Source organism: Panulirus ornatus, chromosome 5 (genome assembly GCF_036320965.1).
Source record: "Panulirus ornatus isolate Po-2019 chromosome 5, ASM3632096v1, whole genome shotgun sequence".
Lineage (NCBI taxonomy): Eukaryota > Metazoa > Arthropoda > Malacostraca > Decapoda > Palinuridae > Panulirus > Panulirus ornatus.
In genome coordinates this window covers 27499892-27516401 of record NC_092228.1, presented here as the reverse complement: position 1 = coordinate 27516401, position 16510 = coordinate 27499892, and the positions used below count along the sequence as shown (strand labels likewise).

The window sequence follows — 16510 nt, the reverse complement described above, 5'->3', positions numbered from 1 at the left end:
AGAGCATTATCTTATTGATATTCTGCTTACATTGAAGATTTTCAGATGTGATTATCTTCAAATCGTAGATTTTCTGTAAGGCCTATATATGCAGATGCTGAAATGCAGTTGTATATAACTTATTTTGTCATGTTTCTAAAAATTCCATGAAATGCTCTTCCACCTGTTCATATAAGGTATCCAAACCATTTTGAATTTTTTTTTCTTAACTTTCATTGCTTGTGTCATCAGCAAAGCTCCTCTCATGTACACTTTTATCTTATCAGATATCATTATTATAAAGAATGTTGAAGCTAATTCTGTAAAAATCAGAAAGTAACATTTGAAAGATTGTTGTATATTTTTGAAAGGATCTGAAATCTTAACACTGCTTTGTGAATCTCAAAGAAATTGAAACAGCTTTTTTTCTGCTCATTTTGACTGCCATATTTGGACTCAAATTTCTAATTTTCAGAGATGCCACAAAGAAACCAATGTGAGACGGTGTTTTAGTTTAAGTCCACGGTTCAAGTCTATTTGTAGTAAGATTAATACTCTATGAAATATTATATTTTAATCCTTTACCCTTTGTCAGCACATTGTTAGGTATATGAGCCGCTCTGTTTTACTTTTGGAAATTATACTTTGACATTAAGTGTTTTGAAAGAATGTCTTGTGTGAATTACTTTGGACAAGAAACCCTGTTCAGAGTTGAGTTGATACTTGAGTGTAATTGTTTAGAATGTATGTATTTTTTCCTTTGCCAGGTATCATTAGGAGGGCCAATTCAAGGCTTCCCCCCTCATCCCACTCCGGCCCCCAGTCATCCTAATCCCACTGCGACGATAGATGGTTGGAATCAGAATGATGCTCAGGTAAGGTCCTTGGATTTGCATGTAAATCTATTTTTTCTGGAAGAAACACAACTGAATGTTCATAAGCATTTACTACAGAACTCGAAAGTGAATTTGAAACTATTAAGAAAAAAGATACCTTTCCATGATTCTTTACAAAAAAATGTTCAAAAGCAGAGTGTTTTTCAATTTTGTCATCCCCCCATTTTCCAAAAAGTATACAAAATTAAAAGAACATAAAAACATTTCAAATTGCATGTGCACTGCTCCACAGTGATTAGTGTACTCATCACCCATTGTTTTGTGGCTTTAGCAGTTGTTTGCAATCTCATGTTTTCTGGAACAGTGTTGTGAGCTGGCCTTGCACATTTGTGTTTTGTGCACCCCGAATTAGTATTGTGGACAATGGCCCCTTTTAAGTGTCATCAGCAAATGCATGACAACTCACTGAAGCCATGTATGGTTTGTGCAGAGCACAAGAAGACATTTTAAGCCTCAAAAAGATGGGAGTTGTGCATGATGGCGAGTTTGTGCAGAGCACAAGAGAGCGTTTTAAGCCTCAAAAAGACGAAGTTGTGCATGAGGATGAGTCTAAGGCAAGTCCTAGGTGGTACTTATTGAAGGACTTCACTGTTATTGGCACACAAATATATTTCCTGTATGTAAGATATTTACAAATATGTGAAATATTTTAAGATATTATAAGTTCTTAATTATGAGGTAGGGATGAAAGAATTCTACCTTCGTATTTTCTGCATGTCATAGAAGGCAACTAAAGGGGACGAGCAGTGTGCCTGGAAACTCTACCCTTCCTGTATTTCAATTTCTAAAAGATGGAACAGAAGAAGGAACCAAGTAGGGATTGTTTTGCTCTTCGAAGGCTAAGGCTGTGGTAGACATTTGATTGTGTATGGATGTAACCAAGAGGAGAAGAGAGGTGACATAGGCAGTATGGTTTAGGAAAGAAAGCTGGAAATTCTGGCTGTGAGTCGAATAAGTCTCAAGTGGAAGTTGTACGTGGTGAGGTGGTGTGATTTAAGAAAGTAATAAAGAGTAAGAGAGTGTGGCTGAGTGAGCTAAAGAGAGTGTGCTAAAATAGTTTGGAGTTAAAAAGAAAATTAATAAGGATAGGTTGACAAAGAGGATACATGTGTTAGAAGTGGAGAACTGGGATACAAAATTGGAGATGGAAGGATGGAATTGAAATTTTGAGTGACTGGTGCCTCAACATGCATGAAGGTGAAAGGTGTGCACAGGATAGAGTGGATTGGAACAATATAGTATACTGGGGTCACTATTCTGTTAGTAGACTGTACCAGGTTATGTGAAATGTCTTGGGTAAACCATGGAAAGGCATGTGGGGCCTGGTTGTGTATAGGGAGCTGTAGTTTTGGTGCTTTTCTCAGTACAGGTATTGAATGGATGTTAGCTAACGTGCCCTTTCTTCGTCTGTTCCTTGCATTACCTTGCTGATGGAAACGGCATTCAAGGAAAAATAAGAATAACCTGAACTTTCATTATCCAAAATGGCTGCTTCCCACAATCATTTTGAATATTTGGAATTGTTTTGAGTATACTCAACATTGCAGTCTTATGTTGAATGTTTTAGTATTTATTTCATCGCTTGAAAGGATTTTTATGGTTTGTGGGTATCATGGGGTGCAAAGTTTCTTGCTTCATTTTCTCAGATTAATTTTTTTCCCCCCCGTCAGTTCTCTTTTCTCAAGTAATTTTTATGGCATACAGTAATGATGAGAAATCGACATTGTGCTAGTATAGGACATAGGAAGTTTTATTGACGTAGTGCCAGTACAGGACATAGAGAGCTTTATTGACATGGTACCGGTGGATGACATATAGAGCTTTAGATTAGCTTGTCACCATATTGCAACATTTTTCACTATGGAAGGATACCGTTGGTGAGAATTAGAATGTAAAGTTCCCATTCATTGCAGTGATTGAAAGATGAGTTGTCTTACCTGGGTGTTCACTTCAGCTTAAGAAGATTCTTATATACTTTTTTATATATTTGATTGCCATACCCACTTTAGTGAGGTAACACGAACAAATGATTCATGGCCTTATTTGCACGTGCCCACTCTCATGCTGCATTGAAACCAGAGACTGCCATCGACAGCCAAACCACACAGACAAAATAATGTTGAGCATGCACAAAGCACTTGTTGTTGAGCTAGTGTTTTCAAGCAATCTCAACTACTGACGGAGAGGTATGAGCATAAAAGAGCATTTGTTAGGTCAGGTCAGGGTTATTATTACCCCCAAAAATGAAGTGTACCTGAACCTAAAACTTGCATATTTGGGACACATTTTATGGGACTCGTACAACATTGAGGAAGTCAGCCGTGTCCACCAGCTGGGACCACAGATCACTAATTATGTTGGTGATATATGTTGTTTGTTTGAGTAGAGTAAGTGCAGGGCAGTTGAGGAGTAGGTGTTTGGCATCATAATGGGTGAAAGGGGTCTTGTGGTATGCAGAATTATTGTTTGTAATTTTGAGGGGATGGATGATATCCATTTTGCTGACTGCTTGATAAGAAAGGTTGGTCAGTATGTAGGGAGTTTAGTTTCAGTTGGGTGTAGGTTGGTCAGTATATAGGTAGTTCAGTTTCAGTTGGGTGTTGGATTTGAATTAAGATGGGTAGAAGGCTTGGTAGTTCAGTAGTTGTTGGGTCTTCTTGATGTGACTTTGTTTTATCAGCGTGGTTTATACTATGGTATGGGAGGGATGTGTTAGTACAAGTGGTTGGTGCGTGCTTTCAGTTATGCAGGGAAGGTTGAGGGATGGGTATGAAGTTGCGTGGATGAGAAGGTCAATGCAATTGAATAGAATTGGATGTGAAACTTGTTATTTTGGGATTTTTTTTGGAAGTATTTTTGTTGTGCGGGAAAGGTTTGGGCTATGTATACTTGCTAAATAGCTGGTGATTGTTTTTATTGCTTTGTGAGATTTTTAGCTTGTTTGCTCTTGAAAGTGTGGGAAACAAGGCAGCAAAGTAGTTGAGGCATAATCTAGAGTGTAGGATACATTTTCATGTTTTTATATATATGTTGGGACTGTGATTATTTTGAGGATATGTAATTTACTTATTTGATAATGTTTGTGATATGGAGAATGACTGTCATAAGTGTATCATGTATGTCGCCTGGTGTACTGTCATAAGTGTATCACCTATGTTGCCTAGTGTTGATGTCTGTGATATGTAGAATGATTGATGTATCACATTTGATACCTAGTTTAGTTTGTGTTCTGTTGAGAGGGGCTGGTTAATCATTCAGGATGATGCAAGGGTGCAGGTTGCATTCTTGTTTGTCAAGGATTAAGAGGGTGACTGGATGTCTCTGGGAATACAAACATTTCATGAGTGAGTCCATTTGTGTGTGTGTGTGCGTGTGGTATAGTGCTGCATGTTCATTCTGTTATACCTGTTTGCCATTTTCTGCCTCATTGGATGAGAAATGATGTAAGGGAAGAGAAAAGGGTTTGATTGACTGTGGCAGTGGATGAAAGGTTGCAAAAGACTGTGCTAGATGCTAGTTCCTGTGGGCTTAAGGATCGGTGAAAAGTGGAGGTTTGGTGTGGAGAAGAATAGAGAGGTAAAAGTGTTGGCAAGCGAGATGAAATGGAAATGATGTAAGGAGTATGAAAGAGGGTGACCGTAAGTTTAAATGGAAATGTAGTAAATGTAGGGATGCAGTCATGTGTGAAGGTATTTAAAGTGTTTGGAGAAAGAACTGCTAAAGGTTGTAGTATTAGTAGTTGTGTAGGTCATGAAATATAAGAATAAAGAAGGAAATGCAAGGTGGACAGTTGAGATTAGATATTTTATGGAAGAGAAGGAAATGGCATATGGTATATTTCTTGAAAGGAATGTATGTACCAGTGAAAGTTCAGCAAAGGAGGAGTGAACAATACAAAATATTAAAGCAGAATGTTAAGAAGCTGATAAAGGAAAGCAAAGAAAGAGTAGCTAAAGATTTTGGAAGAAAGTTGAGTGAAAAATTTAGGGGAAATGAGAAACTGTACTGGAGGGAGGTGAAAAAACAAAGAGATGGATATGAGAATTGAAATATTAATGTGAGAAGTAACTAAGGAGAATGTGTGAATCAAAAGGAGGAGGTGAAAGGAAGATGGAAAGAGGATTTTGAAGGACTGATGAATATGGGAGGAGGTTAAGCAGTTGTTACATGCACGCGTATGGAGGATGGAAAGAACAGGATACAAATGCAATGGCCTATAGCAAGAAGTAAGGTTAAAAGGGCAATATTGAGGCTGAAGGTAGGAAAGGCACGTAGAGTGGATGGGATTACAGCTGAAATATGTAGGAGAAAGTGTGATTGAGTGGATGCATTTGATCTGTAATTGAGCATGGAAACAGAAGGTTAACTCTGAATATTGGTTGAAAGCTATTGCTGTTCCTGTATTCAAAGGAAAAGTTTTTTTTTTTTTTTTTTTTTTTTTTTTTTTTTTTTTTTTTTTTTGCCGCTGTCTCCTGCGTTTGCGAGGTAGCGCAAGGAAACAGACGAAAGAAATGGCCCAACCCACCCCCATACACATGTATATACATACGTCCACACATGCAAATATACATACCTACACAGCTTTCCATGGTTTACCCCAGACGCTTCACATGCCTTGATTCAATCCACTGACAGCACGTCAACCCCGGTATACCACATCGCTCCAATTCACTCTATTCCTTGCCCTTCTTTCACCCTCCTGCATGTTCAGGCCCCAATCACACAAAATCTTTTTCACTCCATCTTTCCACCTCCAATTTGGTCTCCCTCTTCTCCTTGTTCCCTCCACCTCCGACACATATATCCTCTTGGTCAATCTTTCCTCACTCATTCTCTCCATGTGCCCAAACCATTTCAAAACACCCTCTTCTGCTCTCTCAACCACGCTCTTTTTATTTCCACACATCTCTCTTACCCTTACGTTACTTACTCGATCAAACCACCTCACACCACACATTGTCCTCAAACATCTCATTTCCAGCACATCCATCCTCCTGCGCACAACTCTATCCATAGCCCATGCCTTGCAACCATACAACATTGTTGGAACCACTATTCCTTCAAACATACCCATTTTTGCTTTCCGAGATAATGTTCTCGACTTCCACACATTCTTCAAGGCTCCCAGAATTTTCGCCCCCTCCCCCACCCTATGATCCACTTCCGCTTCCATGGTTCCATCTGCTGCCAGATCCACTCCCAGATATCTAAAACACTTCACTTCCTCCAGTTTTTCTCCATTCAAACTTACCTCCCAATTGACTTGACCCTCAACCCTACTGTACCTAATAACCTTGCTCTTATTCACATTTACTCTTAACTTTCTTCTTTCACACACTTTACCAAACTCAGTCACCAGCTTCTGCAGTTTCTCACATGAGTCAGCCACCTGCGCTGTATCATCAGCAAACAACAACTGACTCACTTCCCAAGCTCTCTCATCCCCAACAGACTTCATACTTGCCCCTCTTTCCAAAACTCTTGCATTCACCTCCCTAACAACCCCATCCATAAACAAATTAAACAACCATGGAGACATCACACACCCCTGCCGCAAACCTACATTCACTGAGAACCAATCACTTTCCTCTCTTCCTACACGTACACATGCCTTACATCCTCGATAAAAACTTTTCACTGCTTCTAACAACTTGCCTCCCACACCATATATTCTTAATACCTTCCACAGAGCATCTCTATCAACTCTATCATATGCCTTCTCCAGATCCATAAATGCTACATACAAATCCATTTGCTTTTCTAAGTATTTCTCACATACATTCTTCAAAGCAAACACCTGATCCACACATCCTCTACCACTTCTGAAACCACACTGCTCTTCCCCAATCTGATGCTCTGTACATGCCTTCACCCTCTCAATCAATACCCTCCCATATAATTTACCAGGAATACTCAACAAACTTATACCTCTGTAATTTGAGCACTCACTCTTATCCCCTTTGCCTTTGTACAATGGCACTATGCACGCATTCTGCCAATCCTCAGGCACCTCACCATGAGTCATACATACATTAAATAACCTTACCAACCAGTCAACAATACAGTCACCCCCTTTTTTAATAAATTCCACTGCAATACCATCCAAACCCGCTGCCTTTCCGGCTTTCATCTTCCGCAAAGCTTTTACTACCTCTTCTCTGTTTACCAAATCATTTTCCCTAACCCTCTCACTTTGCACACCACCTCGACCAAAACACCCTATATCTGCCACTCTATCATCAAACACATTCAACAAACCTTCAAAATACTCACTCCATCTCCTTCTCACATCACCACTACTTGTTAACACCTCCCCATTTGCGCCCTTCACTGAAGTTCCCATTTGCTCCCTTGTCTTACGCACTTTATTTACCTCCTTCCAGAACATCTTTTTATTCTCCCTAAAATTTAATGATACTCTCTCACCCCAACTCTCATTTGCCCTTTTTTTCACCTCTTGCACCTTTCTCTTGACCTCCTGTCTCTTTCTTTTATACGTCTCCCACTCAATTGCATTTTTTCCCTGCAAAAATCGTCCAAATGCCTCTCTCTTCTCTTTCACTAATACTCTTACTTCTTCATCCCACCACTCACTACCCTTTCTAATCAACCCACCTCCCACTCTTCTCATGCCACAAGCATCTTTTGCGCAATCCATCACTGATTCCCTAAATATATCCCATTCCTCCCCCACTCCCCTTACTTCCATTGTTCTCACCTTTTTCCATTCTGTACTTGGTCTCTCCTGGTACTTCCTCACACAAGTCTCCTTCCCAAGCTCACTTACTCTCACCACCCTCTTCACCCCAACATTCACTCTTCTTTTCTGAAAACCCATACAAATCTTCACCTTAGCCTCCACAAGATAATGATCAGACATCCCTCCAGTTGCACCTCTCAGCACATTAACATCCAAAAGTCTCTCTTTCGCGCACCTGTCAATTAACACGTAATCCAATAACGCTCTCTGGCCATCTCTCCTACTTACATAAGTATACTTATGTATATCTCGCTTTTAAACCAGGTATTCCCAATCATCAGTCCATTTTCAGCACATAAATCTACAAGCTCTTCACCATTTCCATGTACAACACTGAACACCCCATGTATACCAATTATTCCCTCAACTGCCACATTACTCACCTTTGCATTCAAATCACCCATCACTATAACCCGGTCTCGTGCATCAAAACCACTAACACACTCATTCAGCTGCTCCCAAAACTCTTGCCTCTCATGATCTTTCTTCTCATGCCCAGGTGCATATGCACCAATAATCACCCATCTCTCTCCATCAACTTTCAGTTTTACCCATATTAATCGAGAATTTACTTTCTTACATTCTATCACATACTCCCACAACTGTTTCAGGAGTAGTGCTACTCCTTCCCTTGCTCTTGTCCTCTCACTAACCCCTGACTTTACTCCCAAGACATTCCCAAACCACTCTTCCCCTTTACCCTTGAGCTTAGGAAAAGGTGCTTAGGATATATGTAGCAATTATAGGGGAATAATTTTGATACGTATGATGCAGAATAAGTGAGGAGCAAAGGGGTTTTAGGAAAGGTATCGGATGTGTAGAGCACATTTTTGTGGTGATTGAAATGACATTGGAAGAGTATCTGATGAAAGGTTTGAAGTTGTAGGCAGCTTTTATGGATTTGGAGAAAGTGTATGACAGGGTCAAGTGGAATGCTTTGTGGGGTGCGTTAAGTATATATGGGGTATGGGGACACCTGGGTGGTGTGAAACCCATCTGTAGAGAAATAGATGCATGTTCAAGAGTGGATGTAGAGTTTAGTAAAAGTTTCGGTATACTTGTGGGCTTGAGGCAGGCCTATGTAATGTCACCTCGGTTTATAACATATAAATGGATGGATTGTTAAGAGATGGGAAAGCAAAACTAGGGAAAAGGCGTGTGGAGATAGAGTGTATTGGTGAGGAATGGGTGGCTTGTGACTGCCAGTATTTGGATGATATTGTTTTGTTTGCTGGGAGTGAAGAGGAGTTGCAGAAGGTTTTAAGTGTATTTTATGTGTGTAAGCATAGGCAATTGAAGGTAAATAGGATTAAAAGTAGAGTAATGGCATTTGAAAGGAAACAGTGAAAGTATTTATTTTGCAGAATGTATAGAATGACAAGAGAAAGTTTACTAAGTTTTGTTTTGGGTGTTGGTAGGAGAAAGACTGGAAGAGGTGAGAAAATTTAAGTATTTAGGAACTGAATTAGGTAAGTATAGAGATGGATGGAGAGATAAGGGAGAGAGCAGTACAGGGTAAAAGAGTCATTGGATCTCTTAGTGGAATGATAAGAAGATAGAAGTGTAAGTACGGAAGTAAAGAATGGGTTAAGGGACTGCATAGCCCTCCCAACCCTGAACTATGCAGCCGAAACATGGACATGGAATGAGTCACAGAAGTCAAGAGTCTAGGCTGTGGAAATGAGCTGGGTCAGAGGAGCATGTGGTGTGACTAGATGGAAAGAAGAAAGAAATGAAAGGGTGTATGGGAGATGTGGTATGGCAGGGAATGAATTGTGGATTGGTAGAATGGGTGAATTGTAATACTTTTGAGGTGGTTTGGACATACGGAAAGAATGCAAGACTGGGAGTTTACAAGGAGAGTGTATAATAGTCCAATTAAAGGGTTGGTGTGAGAAGACCACCTATGAAATGAGGAAATAATGTGGAAGAATATTGGAGGGAGAGAAATGGTGGAGGAATGCGTGGAATAGTGTATGCAAGGCAGGCATGTAAGGACAGGGATAAATGGAGACATTTGCTGATGATACAGCGCTGGTGGCTGATTCATGTGAGAAACTGCAGAAGCTGGTGACTGAGTTTGGTAAAGTGTGTGGAAGAAGAAAGTTGAGAGTAAATGTGAATAAGAGCAAGGTTATTAGGTACAGTAGGGGTGAGGGTCAAGTCAATTGGGAGGTGAGTTTGAATGGAGAAAAACTGGAGGAAGTGAAGTGTTTTAGATATCTGGGAGTGGATCTGTCAGCGGATGGAACCATGGAAGCGGAAGTGGATCATAGGGTGGGGGAGGGGGCGAAAATTTTGGGAGCCTTGAAAAATGTGTGGAAGTCGAGAACATTATCTCGGAAAGCAAAAATGGGTATGTTTGAGGGAATAGTGGTTCCAACAATGCTGTATGGTTGCGAGGCGTGGGCTATGGATGGAGGTGTGCGCAGGAGGATGGATGTGCTGGAAATGAGATGTTTGAGGACAATGTGTGGTGTGAGGTGGTTTGAGCGAGTAAGTAACGTAAGGGTAAGAGAGATGTGTGGAAATAAAAAGAGCGTGGTTGAGAGAGCAGAAGAGGGTGTTTTGAAATGGTTTGGGCACATGGAGAGAATGAGTGAGGAGAGATTGACCAAGAGGATATATGTGTCGGAGGTGGAGGGAACGAGGAGAAGAGGGAGACCAAATTGGAGGTGGAAAGATGGAGTGAAAAAGATTTTGTGTGATCGGGGCCTGAACATGCAGGAGGGTGAAAGGAGGGCAAGAAATAGAGTGAATTGGAGTCATGTGGTATACAGGGGTTGACGTGCTGTCAGTGGATTGAAGCAAGGCATGTGAAGCGTCTGGGGTAAACCATGGAAAGCTGTGTAGGTATGTATATTTGCGTGTGTGGACGTGTGTATGTACATGTGTATGGGGGGGGGGGGGTTGGGCCATTTCTTTCGTCTGTTTCCTTGCGCTACCTCGCAAACGCGGGAGACAGCGACAAAGTATAAAAAAAAAAAAAAAAAAAAAAAAAAATTTGCTGTGGCCAACCCCTTGATGGGATTGGGATTACCCAGAGGGAACGGGCATCATAGATATAGGTAGGTAGATAGATAGTTGGATGAATTAGCCTCGGAAATAGATATCCAAGTATTAGAGCAAGAATCATCACATGGCTTCTTTATCTGTTCAGCCTTATGGAAAATAACAGTGCATTTGGTAAAGAAAGCTAAAAATCCTCCAATTGATGGCATATTGACCCCAATATACCACATAGTTCCAGTTCAATCCCTGGCACACCTTTCCCCTCCTGCATGTATAGGCCCTAATCACTGAAATTTTTTCATTCTATCCTTTCATATCCAATTTGGTCTCCTCATTCTCTTTGTTCCCTCCATTTCTAACACATATATCCACTTTGTCAAATTTGCTTCTCATTGTATGTGTCCAGAGTAATTCAGCACATCCTTTTCAGCTTTTCTCAGTCATACTTTTTATTACCACACCTCTCTCTCAAACTTTCATTACTTAAAGCACCTCACAACACACATCGTCCTCAAGCATTTCATTTCCTTCAAGTATTTGTGCTATTTCCTTTGGGATGGGTGGTGTTAGGAATGGTTGACGGCTAACAAGCATGAATATGTACATGTAAATTTCTTCTTTCAAACTATTCGCCATTTCCCGCATTAGCAAGGTAGCGTTAAGAACAGAGGACTGGGACTCTGAGGGAATATCCTCACCTGGCCCTTCTCTGTTCCTTCTTTTGGGGGAAAAAAAAAAATGTAAATATGTGTATATATTGTATAGACAGGTACTCCACCGAATTTCCGGCAACTGATGGTTCACCACCTTCTTTAGTCCGGACGAAATTACGTGAGGGAATTTGAAATTACCGCAGCCACCAGACTAGTTTACTGGGTGGGTACAGATGGCGGTGTGTATAGGGTGCACTCATTTACGTTCTTTACAGTGCACTCAGTGGTGATACCGCAATTTTGTGAGATTCTTAGCTTATTTTTCTTAGATTTAACCCTAGCTATGGCTTCTAAGACATATGAGCGTGTCAGTCGTGGTATCAAACGTAAACAACAGTCCATATTGATCCAAGAGAAAGTAGAACTGTTGAAAAAAATGGACCATGGTGTGTGGTGCATAAGCTGTGTGACATCTACAGTATTGGTTCATCAACTGTTTATGATATAAAGAAGCAAAGGGAGAAAATGTTGAAATTCTGTGCAGACAGTGATTCCAACAAGCAAATGATGATTGGAAAAATTATGAAAGATGGTAAGAGTACTGAGCATGATCGAGTGATGATGGAATGATTTTGACAATTCTGGAGTGATGGAGTGGACTTGCCAGGTAGCATGCTAATGGACCAGGCTAAGTTGTTCCATAAAGAACTTAGATTACAACATGAGCATGACTATAGTGAAGGATGGCTTCAAAGGTTCAGGAAGCGTCATGGAATTTCCATGAATAAAGTGTGTGGAGAAAAGTGGTCTGCAAACCATGAAGAGCTGCCAAGTATGTGGACAAATTTGCAAAAATTGTAGCTGAAGAGCCCCTCAGTCCTGAGCAGGTGTATAATGCAGACAAAACTGCATTATTTTGGTAATGTACACTTGGGAAAACACTAACAACAGAAGATGAAGAAGACCCCACAGGATTCAAACAATCTAAGGACAGACTTACCATCTTAGGGTGCTCAAACATATTATATTTGTTTGATTTAAATTTATAGCAGTCCATGGTATACTTTAGACACATGGGAGATGTATAATTAGTAGGTTAGAGGTGAATTGATGAATTATTATGTGACCACAGTTGGTCTGGCAAAATGGTTAATCCGGCAAGGCTTTGGAACCAAGAGTGCCGAAAAATTGGTGGTATACCTGTTCTTTTGTGTGATATGGATATTGTTAGACCAAATTTTTAGGCAGAGAGTTATGGGTTGACCTAAACGTGGGTAATTGTTTTGTTAGGTTGAAATCCGTGCATGATGGGAAGGGCGGGAGAGTCACTGAAATACCTGTACTGGTATTTGTTCGGTGTCTTGTATTTTTGAAAATGAATACTTTTAGATTAAAAGTACTGTAGTATTGTATTATATACAAACTTGTCATGTTTTTGGAAAACAAGAAGAATGAGTATAGATACTATTTCAACGTAAGTTGATATTGAAGGCTGCTTAGGAAGGGCTGATGCAAAGGCCAATCCTCCGCGACCAGGGCTCTGCCTTATTATCAAGGTGTTGCATGTGTTTTGAATTGCTTTCTGTTAAAAAACTGTTACATCACAAGTATATTTAACCTCAACTGTGCCTGAATGAATATACTCTCAGAAATGAATAGTATTTTTGCAGGAACATGATTATTTCACTGTAAATTAGGATAACATACATGAGGAAAACAAAAGACTTTACCGAACCTTCTGATGGTTAAGAGGTGTTGCTTATTTTTTAATAGTTTTCTGTTAAAATACTGTTATATACAGTGATGTTCTGTTCATACTTGTGCTTGATGTTCATGAAATATAATATATTTGCTGAAATTACCTATGTATTACAGTGGAAATTAGGATGAAGTCAAGATGAAAACTCGATTTTTGCTTTCTTTTGCAGTTAGTCACTGTAATTAGTTTCCAATAGTAATGGATGACATAAACTCAAGGTGTATCACACAGAGATATGTGCAGCGATATGTGCAGCATATTTCCTGCTGAATATTATTCATATCAAGGTCTTTCACTGTGACCCATATTCATTACATTTACTTGAGTTGGATATCATCTGCCTTGTAACAAACCAGCTTTAGAGACTGATTAGGTACCCTTTAAAAATGGTACAATCCTTCCTGCTTTTCACTTCCCTCCTAACTTTGTGTTTCCTGAAAACATGTTTAGGTAGGAGTCGACATCTTCAGGCAGATTGTGTTCATAAATGAGAGCAATAGTCCCAGAGCAGAATCTCATGTCACTCCACTGGTACCTCAACCCATTTTGAGAAGGCTTCTTCGATGTGTATCATTTGTTTCGACTGAGTTACTGTTTTACCCATTGTAGGAATCTCCTTATTTGTGCTGGCTGATCGAGCTTCTTTAGTCAGCCTCTCATGGTGTAGTGTCAAATGTTTTCTGGCAGTCCAGATGCAGACAGGCCACCCAGCCTTCCTTTTTATCTAAAACTAAACTGACTGTCTTGGAGAAATCTTGAGGTTTGTTAAACATGACCACCTTTCCTTGAAGTTATGTTGTCCTTCATTCTGGTAATTTCTTCTCTTCAGGAAGTTATCCATTTGCCTTTTGATTGTCTTTTGTAGTACCATACAGACTACACTCTTGAATGACTGTTCTATAGTTCATCATAAAATTTTGAACAGTATTTCAAGAAGTGTGTCAAGGTAATGTAATCTGTACACATCTACAGGACATTGGTGAAATTTTAGTATGACCATAAACCTTAACTGTATTAAGACACCTTCGCATTCTTTTATTATAGTTTCTAGATCTCGGTGCTTTCCAAGACCTCACCATCTCATTGGTATTGGGGATGTATTGCTGTCCACTTGCCTCACACTTTCTTCCATATCCATACATGACCTTCTACAAGTTTTTTCTAAACACTTTCTAATTCCACAGTTTTAGCCAGCTTGTAGTTAGATGTTAGAGCACGGCAATAATAAATTTTTGAAGGAATTAGCATCGTGAGTAACATCATAATTGGTTTTTCTTCCCTTTATTTATACTTTGTCACTGTCTCCCGCGTTAGCGAGGTAGCGCAAGGAAACAGACTAAAGAATGGCCCAACCCACCCACATACACATGTATATACATACACGACCACACAGCACATATACATACCTATACATATCAACACATACATATATATATATATACACACACAGACATATACATATATACACATGTACATAATTCATGCTCTCTGCCCTTATTCATTCCCGTCGCCACCCCGCCTTACATGAAATGAAAAACCCCCTCCCCTGCATGTGCACAAGGTAGCACTAGGAAAAGACAACAAAGGCCACATTTGTTCACCCTCACTCTCTAGCTGTCATGTATAATGCACCAAAACCACAGCTCCCTTTCCACATCCAGGCTCCACAGAACTTTCCATAGTTTACCCCAGACGCTTCACATGCTCTGGTTCAATCCATTCAGAGCATGTCGACCCTGGTATACCACATTGTTCCATTTCACTCTATTCATTGCATGCCATTTACCCTCCTGCATGTTCAGACCCTGATCACTCAAAATCTTTTTCACTCCATCTCTCCACCTCCAATTTGGTCTCCCACTTCTCGTTCCCTCCACCTCTGACACACATATCCTCTTTGTCAATCTTTCCTCACTCATTCTCTCCATGTGACCAACCATTTCAACACACCCTCTTCTGCTCTCTCAACCACCCACTTTTTATTACCACACATCTCCCTTACCCTTTCGTTACTTACTTGATCAAACCAAGAGTTTTGGAGATAGGGGCAAGTATGCAGTCTGTTGTGGATGAGAGGGTTTGGGAAGTGAGTCAGTTGTTGTTCACTGATGGTACAGTGCTTGTGGCCGTTTTGGGTGAGAAACTGCAGAAGCTGGTGACTGGGTTTGGTAAAGTGTGTGAAAGAAGAAAGCTGAGGGTAAATGTGAATAAGAGCAAGGTTATTAGGTACAGTGGGGTTGAGCAACAAGTCAGTTGAGAGGTAAGTTTGAATGGGGAAGAACTGGAGGAAGTGAAGGGTTTTAGATATCTGTAAGTGGATTTGGCAGCGGATGGACCCATAGAAGCGGAAGTGAGTCACGGTAGGGGAGGGGGCGAAGGTTCTGGGAGCATTGAAGAATGTGTGGGAGGTGAGAACTTTATCTCGGAAAGCAAAAATGTGTATTTTTGAAGGAATAGTGGTTCCAACAATGTAATATGGTTGTGAGGCGTGGGCTATAGATAAGAGTTGTGCGAAGGAGGGTGGATGTGCTGGTAATGAGATGTTTGAGGACAATATGTGGTGTGAGGTGGTTTGATAAAGTAACAATAGGGTAAGAGAGATGTGTGGTAATAAAAAGTGTGTGGTTGAGAGAGCAGAAGAGGGTGTTTTGAAATGGTTTGGTCACATGGAGAGAGTGAGTGAGGAAAGATTGACCAAGAGGATATATGTGTCAGAGGTGGAGGGAATGAGGAGAAGTGGGAGACCAAATTGGAGGTGGAAAGTTGGATTGAAAAAGATTTGAGTGATCGGGGCCTGAACATGCAGGAGGGTGAAAGGCGTGCAAGGAATAGATTGAATTGGAACGATGTGGTATACCAGGGTCTATGTGCTGTCAATGGATTAAACCAGGGCATGTGAAGCGTCTGGGGTAAACCATGAAAAGTTGTGTGAGGCCTGGATGTGGAAAGGGAGCTGTGGTTTCGATGCATTATACATGACAGCTAGCTAGAGACTGAGTGTGAATGAATGTGGCACCCCCTCCCCCTGCGCACGCATGAGGTAGCTCTAGGAAAAGACAACAAAGGTTGCATTCATTCACACTCAGTCTCTAGCTGGCATGTATAATGCACCGAAACCACAGCTCCCTTTCCATAAAACATAGGAAAATGAAACGCAATAAGTTTTCAAGTGCACTTTTGTGTAATGATCACATCGTTAGGGGAGATACAAGTAAGAGATAGAAGATGTAGAATAGTCACTTGATATACAAGGATGAGATGTTGCTAAGACACCACTGGTAAACAAGCGTTACATGGTGATGGTGTTCAAGTTGGTGTGTTCAGGTCTGGCATCATGGCTGTTGCAAAATTTTATTATGGAGCAAGAAAGGGAATGGTTTACTTGTTTTGACAACAACAAAGCTATCCAATTTGTAAAGACCTTCACAAATGTTAATGTTACAATTATTTT

At 40.4% G+C, this 16510-nt stretch overlaps 1 protein-coding gene across 21 annotated transcripts in view; it reads left to right on the top strand.

Annotated features, from left to right (window-relative positions):
* The window catches only part of LOC139748637 (uncharacterized), a 615583-nt gene that overhangs the window by 114440 nt on the left and 484633 nt on the right, over positions 1-16510 (top strand). For all 21 annotated transcript variants that reach the window (XM_071661860.1, XM_071661846.1, XM_071661861.1 and 18 more), the window contains exon 3: positions 747-854. In XM_071661860.1, coding sequence (XP_071517961.1) covers positions 747-854 — 108 coding nt within the window. The remainder of the gene's footprint in view (positions 1-746; positions 855-16510) is intronic.